At 40.7% G+C, this 13,927-nt stretch overlaps 1 protein-coding gene across 2 annotated transcripts in view; it reads left to right on the forward strand.

Moving 5' to 3' along the window:
* rgs7b (regulator of G protein signaling 7b) overlaps positions 1 to 13,927 on the forward strand; it is a 93,681-nt gene that overhangs the window by 17,410 nt on the left and 62,344 nt on the right. For both annotated transcript variants that reach the window (XM_049464778.1, XM_049464779.1), the window contains exons 2-4: positions 7,741 to 7,837; positions 13,198 to 13,248; positions 13,461 to 13,567. In XM_049464778.1, coding sequence (XP_049320735.1) covers positions 7,741 to 7,837; positions 13,198 to 13,248; positions 13,461 to 13,567 — 255 coding nt within the window. The remainder of the gene's footprint in view (positions 1 to 7,740; positions 7,838 to 13,197; positions 13,249 to 13,460; positions 13,568 to 13,927) is intronic.

Consider the following 13,927-nt stretch of genomic DNA (forward strand, 5'->3'; position numbering starts at 1 on the left):
GTGGAGCTAAAAGTTATGGGGTTTCTAATAAAGTGGCCAGGTAGTGAATAACATTTACACAACTTTTACCCAACTGTGACTGTTCTTAACCTTTCACACTAAACACACTCGCGCAGCTTCAGTAAACATTCACTTTATTTACTTTATCCACTGAAATCTGCTGCTCTGACTAAAGTCCAGAGAGAGAGAGAGAGAGAGAGAGACCGAGAGAGAGAGGGAGAGAGAGGGGGGAGAGAGAGAGGGGGGGAGAAAGAGGGAGGGAGCGAGGGAGAGAGAGAGGGAGAGAGAGAGGGAGAGAGAGTCAGGCTTTGTCTTGGTCTAATTAATTCATACCGATTGTCCTGATAACCCTGGACACAGGAAGGTCGTCTCGTGCTGCAGTGTGTCTCAGTGTGTCTCTTGTGATTATGCAGATCAGGCTGAATGGATCAGTGTCCCAAATAATAGTGAAAATCTCCTGAATCAGATTTTCAAATCTAATATTTATTATAATGTTTTTATTGTGATTTATTGTAGATCCACATCAGTCTGAACAGTTCATGATCCTAAACTGAAGCTCATGTGTTGAAGAGAAGCTTCATTACCAAGATTATTTTCCAGCTCACTGTAAAAAGACACATTATTCAGCCACACCCAGTTTTTAAGTTTGCGACTTTGATTTCTTAAAACTTAGTTTTTATACTTTTTAAAAAACGTGTCCAACAAACTCTTCTCAGCAGAGGAAACTGAGCTGCTGGTTGACGCTGTGAAGGAGCTCCAGCAGCTCATTTACGGGAACAGCAATGTTATTTTATTTACTATTCTGTTTATTGTTGATGTAAAAGTTGGGTTTGTGCTGCTGTGTGTTCATGTGTGTGTAATAAGTGGGGGTGTACGCTCGGCTCGGCGCGCCTGTGTTACAAAGATAGCGATGAACGTCTGACTGTTGGCGTCTGTCTAGGTTGTATTCAGTCAGTGGAGCTCCTGTGTTTTCTGTTACCAAGATAAACAAGATAAAACTCCATGATGAGTATGGTGATTTGTTGTGTGGGGTGTAAGATAGTGATGAGCATGTGTGAGGGTGTAAGATAGTGATGAGCATGTGTGAGGGTGTAGCAGAGGAACCTGAGCTGTTCATTTAGTTTGAACAGAGATTTCAGATCAGCTCCTGATTCTGATCTGAGTTCTGTTCTTCAGGGCGCAGCAGCATCGCTCCGCTCTGTGGAACTGAAAGGTAGAAAATGAGCAGAGATGAAGAGCGGAGGAAGAGAAGAAGAGCTGATTAAATAAAAGCGTATTGGAGCTGAGAGTTTGATGGAAACATCAGTTCTGTGGATCAGCTGCAGCATTTTTCACAGCGTGGAGCTCCAAACACTTTCCCAGTTCACTGAATTCATTTATACCTTAATTACATAACACACACACACACACACACACTTTACACACACACACACACGTATTACAGCGATGATTCAGCTTTACCATCCACTTCTGCTGCATCGTTCTGGAAAAGAATTTACATAAATGTCCTGAATTTCAGAGGTAAATTTTATACCATGCTGCAGTTTTACACTCAGATTATCCTCCAACACAGAGCTCTGTACACAGCAGGATATTAGCCAGCAGACTTTCTCTGAGGGAGGGATCTGTATCTACGTCTGTGGTGAGTCAGCAGATGAGGGAGATGTAGGAACTGTCAAATAATGAGTTTTGTGTTTCTATTGCAGTTAAGCATAAGCTTGTTCATGTTTTGCTGTTTAGCACAAGCTAACGCTAACGTGGGATAAACGCTTGGCGTAAACAAAACATTACAGCAGTGTTTCAACATATACTAGAAATATTCTCTTGACAGTACAGACAGTTACTCCTGTTCAGTTTATCTGGGAGATTCACTCTCACTTTTTAAAGACCCGCCCACTTTCTCTCCACAGGGCATCTTTCGTGTCTGAGATTCTTTATTATTAGACGTTATTAAAGTGCTGTTTTTCCTTTTGGCCACTTTTACCTGTAAAGATTTTTTTCTTTACTTTCAAGATTTCTTCTTTTGCCTGAGGGCGCAATGCTGAAAGAACACTCAGTGTTTTTTGTTCTGTTTTGTTCAGCCGGCAGCGCGTTCAGAGAGTAAAGAGATGTTTAAGTGCTGTTTCTGCTCTGAGGGGAAAGTCTTGCTCAGACGAGGCTCTTCCGAACAGCTAGAATAGAAAAGCTTCAACCTGAGACTGACGGAAAACATCCAGGTTGTGCTGTAGAGTCACTCAGGTCAGTTTCAGCTTTTGAAAAAACTTTTTAATAAACTCAGCAGCAGCTAAACTGTCTTATCGTATTAAATCATTACCGTGTAATACGGTGTCAAATGCTGCATTTATGTGACAACAAAACCTTCTAAATCTTGAAAATTAAAACTAAGATCAGTTAGTACGACTACATGACTCTACATGCGTTTATCTCATTCATACAGTAAATGTTAAACCATCAGACAGTTTTAAAAGCTGCGAGCGCTAGACCTGCTAATATCTGCGGTGTTTCCTGAGCCTGCTGTCCAGAAGAGGGCTCCTCACAAGTAGTAGCCGGAAGCATGGTAAGTGAGGCAGGGTCTGCGCGAAGCTAATGGCTAACACCAGCCGGCCGGCCGTCCATCCTGCTATCAAACATTTTCTTCCTGGAGAATAAACTGGACTACCTCCGGATTCAGTGGACAACCCATACCTGGCAGAGTGCTCCGAGGATGTGCAGACCAGCTCACGGTGTTCTCACAGACATTTTCAACATTTCTCTGAGCACTGCGGTTTGTGCCGACGTGCTTCAAGATGACCACCATCGTCCCTGTGTCAAAGAAGTTTTGAGTGTCCTGCCTCAATGACTACAGTCCCATTGTCCCATACTCCCATCATCATGAAGTGCTTTGAGAAGCTGGTTATGAGGCACATCAAAAACCAGCTCCCCTCCTCACTGGACCAACTGCAGTTTGCATATCGTCCAAACAGATCAACAGGCGATGCCATCTCTACTGCACTCCACCTGGCTCTCACCCACCTGGACAACAAAGACTGCTATGTTCGAATGCTGTTCATCGACTTCAGTTCAGCATTCAACACCATCATCCCTCAGCATCTGATCGGAAAACTGAGCTTGCTGGGCCTGAACTCCTCCCTCTGCAACTGGGTTTTAGACTTCCTGACTGAGAGACCACAATCAGTCAGGATTGGAAACAACACCTCCAGCACCACCATACTGAGCACTGGTGCCCCCCAGGGGCCCTCCAGCACCACCATACTGAGCACCGGTGCCCCCCAGGGGCCCTCCAGCACCACCATACTGAGCACTGGTGCCCCCCAGCATAACAAAGAAAGCCCAGCAGCGCCTTTACTTCCTGCAGAGACTGAGGCTCATCTCCCACCTCATCATGTTCTACACTCACACACACACACACACAGACACACTATTACACACAGACACACACACACACACACACACACACTGACACACACTGACACACACACACACACACACACACACTATTACACACTGACACACACACACTAACACATTACATTACATTACATTTGGCAGACGCTTTTGTCCAAAGCGACTTACAATAATGTAGTACAAAAGTAATAGGAATTAAGATAACCCATTTTTAGATAGGGCTTAAAGGAGGTCAAAGGGAAATAAAGGGATAGAGAAGTGAAGGAGGGGAAGAAGGAAATGAGGTTAGAAGTAGTTAGTGTGTTAGAGGTGTTAGGAGAGTAAGTGCTCTTTGAAGAGCTCTGTCTTCAGGAGTTTATTAAAGATAGTGAGAGATTCTCCTGATCTGGTAGTAGAAGGTAGTTAGTTAGAGGTGTTAGGAGAGTAAGTGCTCTTTGAAGAGCTCTGTCTTCAGGAGTTTATTAAAGATAGGGAGAGATTCTCCTGATCTGGTAGTGGAAGGTAGTTAGTTAGAGGTGTTAGGAGAGTAAGTGCTCTTTGAAGAGCTCTGTCTTCAGGAGTTTATTAAAGATAGTGAGGGATTCTCCTGATCTGGTAGTAGAAGGTAGTTAGTTAGAGGTGTTAGGAGAGTAAGTGCTCTTTGAAGAGCTCTGTCTTCAGGAGTTTATTAAAGATAGTGAGAGATTCTCCTGATCTGGTAGTAGAAGGTAGTTTGTTCCACCATTGGGGAACTCTGTATGAGAACAGTCTGGATTGCTTTGTGTGAATGTTTGTTTGGTAAAGCGAGGCGGCGTTCATTGGAGGAGCGCAGCGGCCGGGAGGTAGCGTAAGCCTTCAGGAGCGAGTGCACACACACTATTACACACTAACACACACACACTATCACACACACACTAACACACACACACTATCACACACACACACTAACACACACACACTATCACACACACACACTAACACACACACTATTACACAAAGACACACACACACACTAACACACACACTATCACACACACACACTATCACACACACACTATCACACACAGACACTAACACACACACACTAACACACACACACACTATCACACACACACTAACACACACACACTATCACACACACACACACTAACACACACACACTATTACGCACTAACACACACACACTATTACACACTGACACACACACTATCACACACACACTATTACACACAGACACACACACACTGACACACACACTATCACACATACACATACACTAACACACACACACAACACTCACACACACACATACACACACAACACTCACACACACAACACTCACACACACAACACTCACACACACAACACTCACACACACAACACACACACACAACACACACACAAACACACACACACACACACTCTGAAATGTCTCGATCACTATAATTAATATTTGCTGCTTCTTCTATAGATCTATAATCTCTCAGTAACTGCTGTGATTATATATGTTCTATATGTTACAGTATGTTTCATATCTCTGCACCTTATCCTCACTATACACTTTATTATACTGTATAAGTCCTGCACTGTCCTGCCTTTTAAACTCTCGTCCACTGTGTTTATTGTAGTGATATAGAGTGATATAGTGTGATATAGTGATATAGTGATATAGTGTGATATAGTGATCTAGTGTGATAAAGTGATATAGTGATATAGTGTGATAAAGTGATATGGGGTGATATAGTGATATAGTGTGATATAGAGTGATATAGTGTGATATAGTGATCTAGTGTGATATAGTGATATAGTGTGATATAGTGATATAGTGTGATATAGTAATATAGTGTGATAAAGTGATATAGTGATATAGTGTGATAAAGTGATATGGGGTGATATAGTGATATAGTGTGATAAAGTGATATGGGGTGATATAGTGATATAGTGTGATATAGTGATATAGTGATATAGTGTGATATAGTGATGTAGTGTGATATAGTGTGATATAGTGATATAGTGATATAGTGTGATATAGTGATGTAGTGTGATATAGTGATGTAGTGTGATATAGTGATGTAGTGTGATATAGTGTGATATAGTGATATAGTGTGATATAGTGATGTAGTGTGATATAGTGTGATAAAGTGATATGGGGTGATATAGTGATATAGTGTGATATAGTGATATAGTGTGATAAAGTGATATAGTGTGATATAGTGATGTAGTGTGATATAGTGTGATATAGTGATATAGTGTGATATAGTGATATAGTGTGATATAGTGATATAGTGTGATATAGTGATGTAGTGTGATATAGTGTGATATAGTGATATAGTGTGATATAGTTTGATATAGTGATATAGTGTGATATAGTGATATAGTGTGATATAGTGATGTAGTGTGATATAGTGTGATATAGAGTGATGTAGTGTGATATAGTGATATAGTGTGATATAGTGATATAGTGTGATATAGTGATATAGTGGAATATAGAGTGATATAGTGTGATATAGTGATATAGTGTGATATAGTGATATAGTGTGATATAGAGTGATATAGTGTGATATAGTGATATAGTGTGATATAGTGATATAGTGTGATATAGTGATATAGTGTGATATAGTAATATAGTGTGATAAAGTGTGATATAGTGATAAAGTGATATGGGGTGATATAGTGATATAGTGTGTTAAAGTGATATAGTGATATAGAGTGATGTAGTGTGATATAGTGATATAGTGTGATATAGTGATATAGTGTGATATAGTGATGTAGTGTGATATAGTGATATAGTGATATAGTGTGATATTGTATTGATGTTGCTCTGTGATGTTCTGCAGGAAGGTAAACTGTGTACCTGAACTCATTATAAAGATCATTAAAACATGTGTCCTGTAAATGAACACTGGAGTGTTTCTGCTGTAAAACGTTACTTCTCAAACACACACCTCACACTTCTTCACTTATCTCCCAGCTCATCTCCCAGCTCATCTCCCAGCTCATCTCTCAGAGCTCTCATTATCTATTTTCTAATTCTGCACCTGATACCCGGCTCTCCTGAGAGTCTGGTCCAGTCCAGGCCTCCTCCATCTCACTGTCTTTAAACAGTTACAGTAGATACAGAATCACCAGCACTGTAATCTGTTGTACCCATACTGCTCTGTAATTAATCTACAGTTACAGTAGATACATAATCACCAGCACTGTAATCTGTTGTACCCGTACTGCTCTGTAATTAATCTACAGTTACAGTAGATACAGAATCACCAGCACTGTAATCTGTTGTACCCGTACTGCTCTGTAATTAATCTACACTTACAGTAGATACAGAATCACCAGCACTGTAATCTGTTGTACCCGTACTGCTCTGTAATTAATCTACAGTTACAGTAGATACAGAATCACCAGCACTGTAATCTGTTGTACCCATACTGCTCTGTAATTAATCTACAGTTACAGTAGATACAGAATCACCAGCACTGTAATCTGTTGTACCCGTACTGCTCTGTAATTAATCTACAGTTACAGTAGATACAGAATCACCAGCACTGTAATCTGTTGTACCCATACTGCTCTGTAATTAATCTACAGTTACAGTAGATACAGAATCACCAGCACTGTAATCTGTTGTACCCATATTGCTCTGTAATTAATCTACAGTTACAGTAGATAGAGAATCACCAGCACCGTAATCTGTTGTACCCATACTGCTCTGTAATTAATCTACAGTTACAGTAGATACAGAATCACCAGCACTGTAATCTGTTGTACCCATACTGCTCTGTAATTAATCTACAGTTACAGTAGATACAGAATCACAACACCTCTTCTTTTACTTATTCTGGTGATAGTCTGACTCCATGAAATCCTGCTTCTGTTTCACATCATTTCACACCTGCTACTTTGGTTCAGCCCAAATATGAAAAGTTTGGATCAAATAAAGTAGGTCTAAAAGGATCTTCAGGGCGCTGGACGTTTTGGTGGGCATGTCGGTTCAGAAAATCCTGTTCACTAAAATCTCATAAAAAAAATGACCATGAACTGAAGAAAGAGGAGTTAAAGCAGCTGCTGAAGCTGGATGGAAGGTTTTATTACTGTGTTTATTTGCTGTAAAACCTTCAGAATTCTGGGTAAAGATTTCCGGCTCTGTTCTCCTCCTGCCACAATATTCACTGATGAGTCGACTCTATAATCCAGGCTGAGGACTGAAGGAGTGTAATTACATGTAATTACAGAGACGTTACTCATGATTACATAGAGAAGGAGCTTAATTAGGGAGTGTGTGATTATCCTGATTGTTAATGATGAGATGCTGTAAAACACTCAGTTCTCTTTTATCTCTTCTCGGCTCTTCTTCAGATGGAGGACATCATCGCTCGGATGCAGGAGGAGAAGAATGGAATCCCCATCCGAACCGTCAAGAGCTTCTTATCCAAGATCCCCAGCGTCTTCTCAGGTGAGCTGGAGCTGCTGGAGCCCTGTTTGCTCCATCAGTGAGACTTTAACAATATCAGACTGTCAGTTTCATTCATTCAGTGATGTAGCATATATCAGTGAACTATCAGTGAACTATCAGTGAACTATCAGTGAACTATCAGTGAATTATCAGTGAATTATCAGTGAACTATCAGTGAATTATCAGTGAACTATCAATGAACTATCAGTGAATTATCAGTGAACTATCAATGAACTATCAGTGAACTATCAGTGAACAATCAGTGAACTATCAGTGAATTATGAACTATCAGTGAACTATCAGTGAACTATCAGTGAACTATCAGTGAATTATCAGTGAACTATCAGTGAATTATCAGTGAACTATCAATGAACTATCAGTGAACTATCAGTGAACAATCAGTGAACAATCAGTGAATTATGAACTATCAGTGAACTATCAGTGAACTATCAGTGAATTATCAGTGAACTATCAGTGAACTATCAGTGAATTATCAGTGAATTATCAGTGAATTATCAGTGAACTATCAGTGAACTATCAGTGAACTATCAGTGAACTATCAGTGAATTATGAACTATCAGTGAACTATCAGTGAACTATCAGTGAACTATCAGTGAATTATCAGTGAATTATCAGTGAATTATCAGTGAACAATCAGTGAATTATGAACTATCAGTGAACAATCAGTGAACAATCAGTGAACAATCAGTGAACTATCAGTGAACTATCAGTGAACTATCAGTGAACTATCAGTGAATTATCAGTGAGATTAGGATTAGGTTTTAAATTTAGGTTAAGGTTAGGATTAGGTTAAGGTTAGGATTAGGTTTTAGGTTGAGGTTAAGGTTAGGATTAGGTTTTAAGTTTAGGTTTAGGTTGAGGTTAAGGTTAGGATGATGTAATGAACACTGGTCTCACACTGGCCTTCTTGGATACAGAACAGCTGCAGGTCTGGAGGAGCTCCTGCACAGTGAATTTACTGCTTTAGTGTTCAAATCATCGCTGTCATATGAAAAACACTTATCTTCATTTAAGTCATCCCCACATTATCCTCACCTCACCTCCAACTCATCCCCAACTCATCCCCACCTTATCCCCTACTCATCCACTCATACCTCACCTCCAACTCATCCTCATCCCATTCCCACCTCCACACTTCATCCCCACCTCACAAACTCATCCCTGTATCCTAAAGTATTGGATGACATATTGACCAATATCATTACTCTCTATACTCAGCACTTATTGTTTTGGAGTATTTTGTCGGTATATTATCTGACTGAACTTCCTGTAATTATTCTGAAAGTTTCAGTCGTATAAAAAGTGTTTCACACTGTAATCGACCCGGATGATGGAGAAAAACTTTAGTTTTTTTTTGTTCGGGGTTTGTGGGAATTTTCTCACTTGCTATTTTGGTTTGAATATAAAGTAAACTGTAGGTGTGAACTCTCTCTTACAGTCTCTGATGAAGGTGTGGTTCAGAAGGCATCAGTTGGATGTATGGTGGAGCTCAGATGTGCTGAGATGTTTAGAGCAGAGTGTGAGCTGCAGTAAATACTGATTGGTTTCTTGGTTAAAGTGAGAGAGTGTGAAGGAAAGCTGTGAAAGAGTGTGGGAGGAATATTTTACTGTACCGGAGAGATAAATAAAGAGAAGTGATCACATTAATGTAGAACATCAGTTAGCAGCTCCTCGTGTTCTGGGCTGTGCTCAGATTCTGCTCACTGATACAGACTCTGACCTTTATTCAGCAGCAGTATTGAATATATTTATATACAGTATCTCACAGAGTATCACCCTCACATTTCTTTAAATATTTTATATCTTTTAATGGGAAACCCTGAAGATATGATACTTTAGTACTCAGTGTAACAGTGCTACAGTGCTACAGTGTAACAGTGCTACAGTGTAACAGTGCTACAGTGTAACAGTGTAACAGTGCTACAGTGTAACAGTGTAACAGTGCTACAGTGCTACAGTGTAACAGTGCTACAGTGTAACAGTGTAACAGTGCTACAGTGCTACAGTGTAACAGTGCAACAGTGTAACAGTGTAACAGTGCTACAGTGTAACAGTGTAACAGTGCTACAGTGTAACAGTGCTACAGTGTAACAGTGCTACAGTGTAACAGTGCTACAGTGTAACAGTGTAACAGTGCTACAGTGTAACAGTGTAACAGTGCTACAGTGCTACAGTGTAACAGTGCTACAGTGTAACAGTGTAACAGTGTAACAGTGTAACAGTGCTACAGTGTAACAGTGCTACAGTGTAACAGTGCTACAGTGTAACAGTGTAACAGTGCTACAGTGTAACAGTGTAACAGTGCTACAGTGTAACAGTGCTACAGTGTAACAGTGCTACAGTGTAACAGTGTAACAGTGCTACAGTGTAACAGTGCTACAGTGTAACAGTGTAACAGTGCTACATTGCTACAGTGCAACAGTGTAACAGTGTAACAGTGCTACCGTGTAACAGTGCTACAGTGTAACAGTGCAACAGTGTAACAGTGTAACAGTGCTACAGTGTAACAGTGTAACAGTGCTACAGTGTAACAGTGCTACAGTGTAACAGTGCTACAGTGTAACAGTGTAACAGTGCTACAGTGTAACAGTGCTACAGTGCTACAGTGTAACAGTGCTACAGTGTAACAGTGCTACAATGCTACAGTGTAACAGTGCTATAGTGTTACAGTGTAACAGTGCTACAGTGTAACAGTGCTATAGTGTTACAGTGTAACAGTGCTACAGTGTAACAGTGCTACAGTTAAAAGTGCTACAGTGTAACAGTGCTACAGTGTAACAGTGCTACAGTGTAACAGTGCTACAGTGTAACAGTGCTACAGTTTACAGTGCTACAGTGTAACAGTGCTACAGTGTAACAGTGCTGCAGTGTAACAGTGCTATAGTGTTACAGTGTAACAGTGCTACAGTGTAACAGTGCTACAGTTAAAAGTGCTACAGTGTAACAGTGCTACAGTGTAACAGTGCTACAGTGTAACAGTGCTACAGTGTAACAGTGCTACAGTTTACAGTGCTACAGTGTAACAGTGCTACAGTGTAACAGTGCTGCAGTGTAACAGTGCTACAGTGTAGACAGTTAGAGACCTTGAGCTCCTCCACCTTCTGTTCAAGGAAGACACACCCAGCCTGTCCAGTTTAAGGGTTTTTATCTTGGAGGTGTTTATGGGTTTAGGAAGAAAGAAAGAGAGAGAGAGTGAGGGAGAGAGAGAGAGAGTGATAATTAAACGAGCGTAAATTTAGCTGTGGGGAGCAGCTGCAGTAGAAAGTGTGAAACAAACAGAGGAAGGTAGAACTGAGGGAAACTCAGGCTGCAGCTTCAGGAGTTTATTAAATATAGTGAGAGATTCTCCTGATCTGGTAGTAGAAGGTAGTTAGTTAGAGGTGTTAGGAGAGTAAGTGCTCTTTGAAGAGCTCTGTCTTCAGGAGTTTATTAAAGATAGTGAGAGATTCTCCTGATCTGGTAGTAGAAGGTAGTTAGTTAGAGGTGTTAGGAGAGTAAGTGCTCTTTGAAGAGCTCTGTCTTCAGGAGTTTATTAAAGATAGCGAGAGATTCTCCTGATCTGGTAGTAGAAGGTAGTTAGTGTGTTAGAGGTGTTAGGAGAGTAAGTGCTCTTTGAAGAGCTCTGTCTTCAGGAGTTTATTAAAGATAGTGAGGGATTCTCCTGATCTGGTAGTGGAAGGTAGTTAGTTAGAGGTGTTAGGAGAGTAAGTGCTCTTTGAAGAGCTCTGTCTTCAGGAGTTTATTAAAGATAGCGAGAGATTCTCCTGATCTGGTAGTAGAAGGTAATTAGTTAGAGGTGTTAGGAGAGTAAGAGCTATTTGAAGAGCTCTGTCTTCAGGAGTTTATTAAAGATAGTGAGAGATTCTCCTGATCTGGTAGTGGAAGGTAGTTAGTTAGAGGTGTTAGGAGAGTAAGTGCTCTTTGAAGAGCTCTGTCTTCAGGAGTTTATTAAAGATAGTGAGAGATTCTCCTGATCTGGTAGTAGAAGGTAGTTAGTTAGAGGTGTTAGGGGAGTAGGAGCCCTTTAAAGAGCTCTGTCTTCAGGAGTTTCTACATCAGGATTTATAGTTAACATCGCTGTTTACTACGCCAGCTGAATGTGTTCCAGAATGCATTGCGAGTCTCGCTACTAAGCAACAGACAGCTGAACAAACTGATTGGACAGCAAGCTATCACGGTTGCCATATTATTACAGTTGGATTCAGATAAAACCAAGTCACTGAGTAAACGTGTTTAAAATCTGCATGAAAGCGTAGAAAACCACCCAAACAGCTGAATATTAACAGTATTACAGAGTTTATTATCTTAAATAAAATACCTTAAATATCTTAAATATCACTTATTACAAAATAATTATATTTAAAATGATGGTGATTGCTTGTAAGTGATGGTGAGTGATGGTGAGTGATGGTTAGTGCTTGTAAGTGATGGTAAGTCATGGTGAGTGATGGTGAGTGATGGTGATTGCTTGTAAGTGATGGTGAGTGATGGTTAGTGCTTGTAAGTGATGGTGAGTGATGGTTAGCGATGGTGAGTGATGGTGAGTGATGGTGAGTGCTTGTAAGTGATGGTGAGTGATGGTGAGTGATGGTTATTGCTTGTAAGTGATGGTTAGTGATGGTGAGTGATGGTGAGTGATGGTGAGTGATGGTTAGTGATGGCGAGTGATGGTTAGTGAAGGTGAGTGATGGTGAGTGATGGTGAGTGATGGTTATTGCTTGTAAGTGATGGTTAGTGATGGTGAGTGATGGTGAGTGATGGTTAGTGCTTGTAAGTGATGGTGAGTGATGGTGAGTGATGGTTAGTGATGGTGAGTGATGGCGAGTGATGGTGAGTGATGGTTAGTGATGGTGAGTGATGGTGAGTGCTTGTGAGTGATGGTGAGTGATGGTGAGTGATGGTTAGTGATGGTGAGTGCTTGTAAGTGCTTGTAAGTGATGGTGAGTGATGGTTAGTGATGGTGAGTGATGGTGAGTGCTTGTAAGTGCTTGTAAGTGATGGTGAGTGATGGTTAGTGATGGTGAGTGATGGTGAGTGATGGTGAGTGATGGTTAGTGATGGTGAGTGATGGTGAGTGATGGTGAGTGATGGTGAGTGATGGTGAGTGATGGTGAGTGCTTGTGAGTGCTTGTGAGTGCTTGTGAGTGCTTGTGAGTGATGGTTAGTGATGGTGAGTGATGGTGAGTGATGGTGAGTGATGGTGAGTGCTTGTGAGTGCTTGTGAGTGATGGTTAGTGATGGTGAGTGATGGTGAGTGATGGTGAGTGATGGTGAGTGATGGTGAGTGATGGTGAGTGCTTGTGAGTGATGGTGATCTGTTGTGCTGTGTTCTCCTGCAGGTTCGGACATCGTTCAGTGGATGATGAAGAACCTCAGCATTGATGATCAGGGTAAAGTAGCTCCAGTTCTTCACTTCTCATCTCTGACCCATCTTCCTCAGATTTACTGAGAGTGAATCCCTTCATTTCAGTCTGTAAATATTATAGATGTACAGAGAGTCTTGTATGATCAGTGGAGCTGAAATATGGATTATGGTGGAGGCTTAATTAATGTTATGGCTGTGAATTCTTTCCTGAACTCTGTGTTGTTCTGGGTTCTGCAGTCGAGGCTCTTCACCTGGGAACACTGATGGCGGCTCATGGATATTTCTTCCCCATCTCAGATCATGTTCTCATGCTGAAGGATGATGGAACTTTTTACAGGTTTCAGGTGAACAGAACCTCATTCATTCATTTAAAGCATTTACTATTAATATACTGTGTCTTTGTGTTGCAGTATAGTTACATTACATTACAGTACAGTATAGTACAGTACATTACATTACAGAGCATTTAATGGACACTTTTATCGAAAGTACCTTTTAAAGAATGACTTTCATTAGAAATAGACGGCATAGTAATTTGTTAGTAGATGTTAGGAGAGTATACTGGATTAAATTCCACTGTATAACAGTAATTTACTCTGAATTAACACATATAGAGTAATATTATCCTTCACTAAAAAGAAATAATATATATTGTGGCGTGAGGAGGCGGGGGGAGCCGTGGGTCCGCCCCATGCCGGAACGCA

This window comes from Astyanax mexicanus, chromosome 15 (assembly GCF_023375975.1).
Source record: "Astyanax mexicanus isolate ESR-SI-001 chromosome 15, AstMex3_surface, whole genome shotgun sequence".
Classification (NCBI taxonomy): domain Eukaryota; kingdom Metazoa; phylum Chordata; class Actinopteri; order Characiformes; family Acestrorhamphidae; genus Astyanax; species Astyanax mexicanus.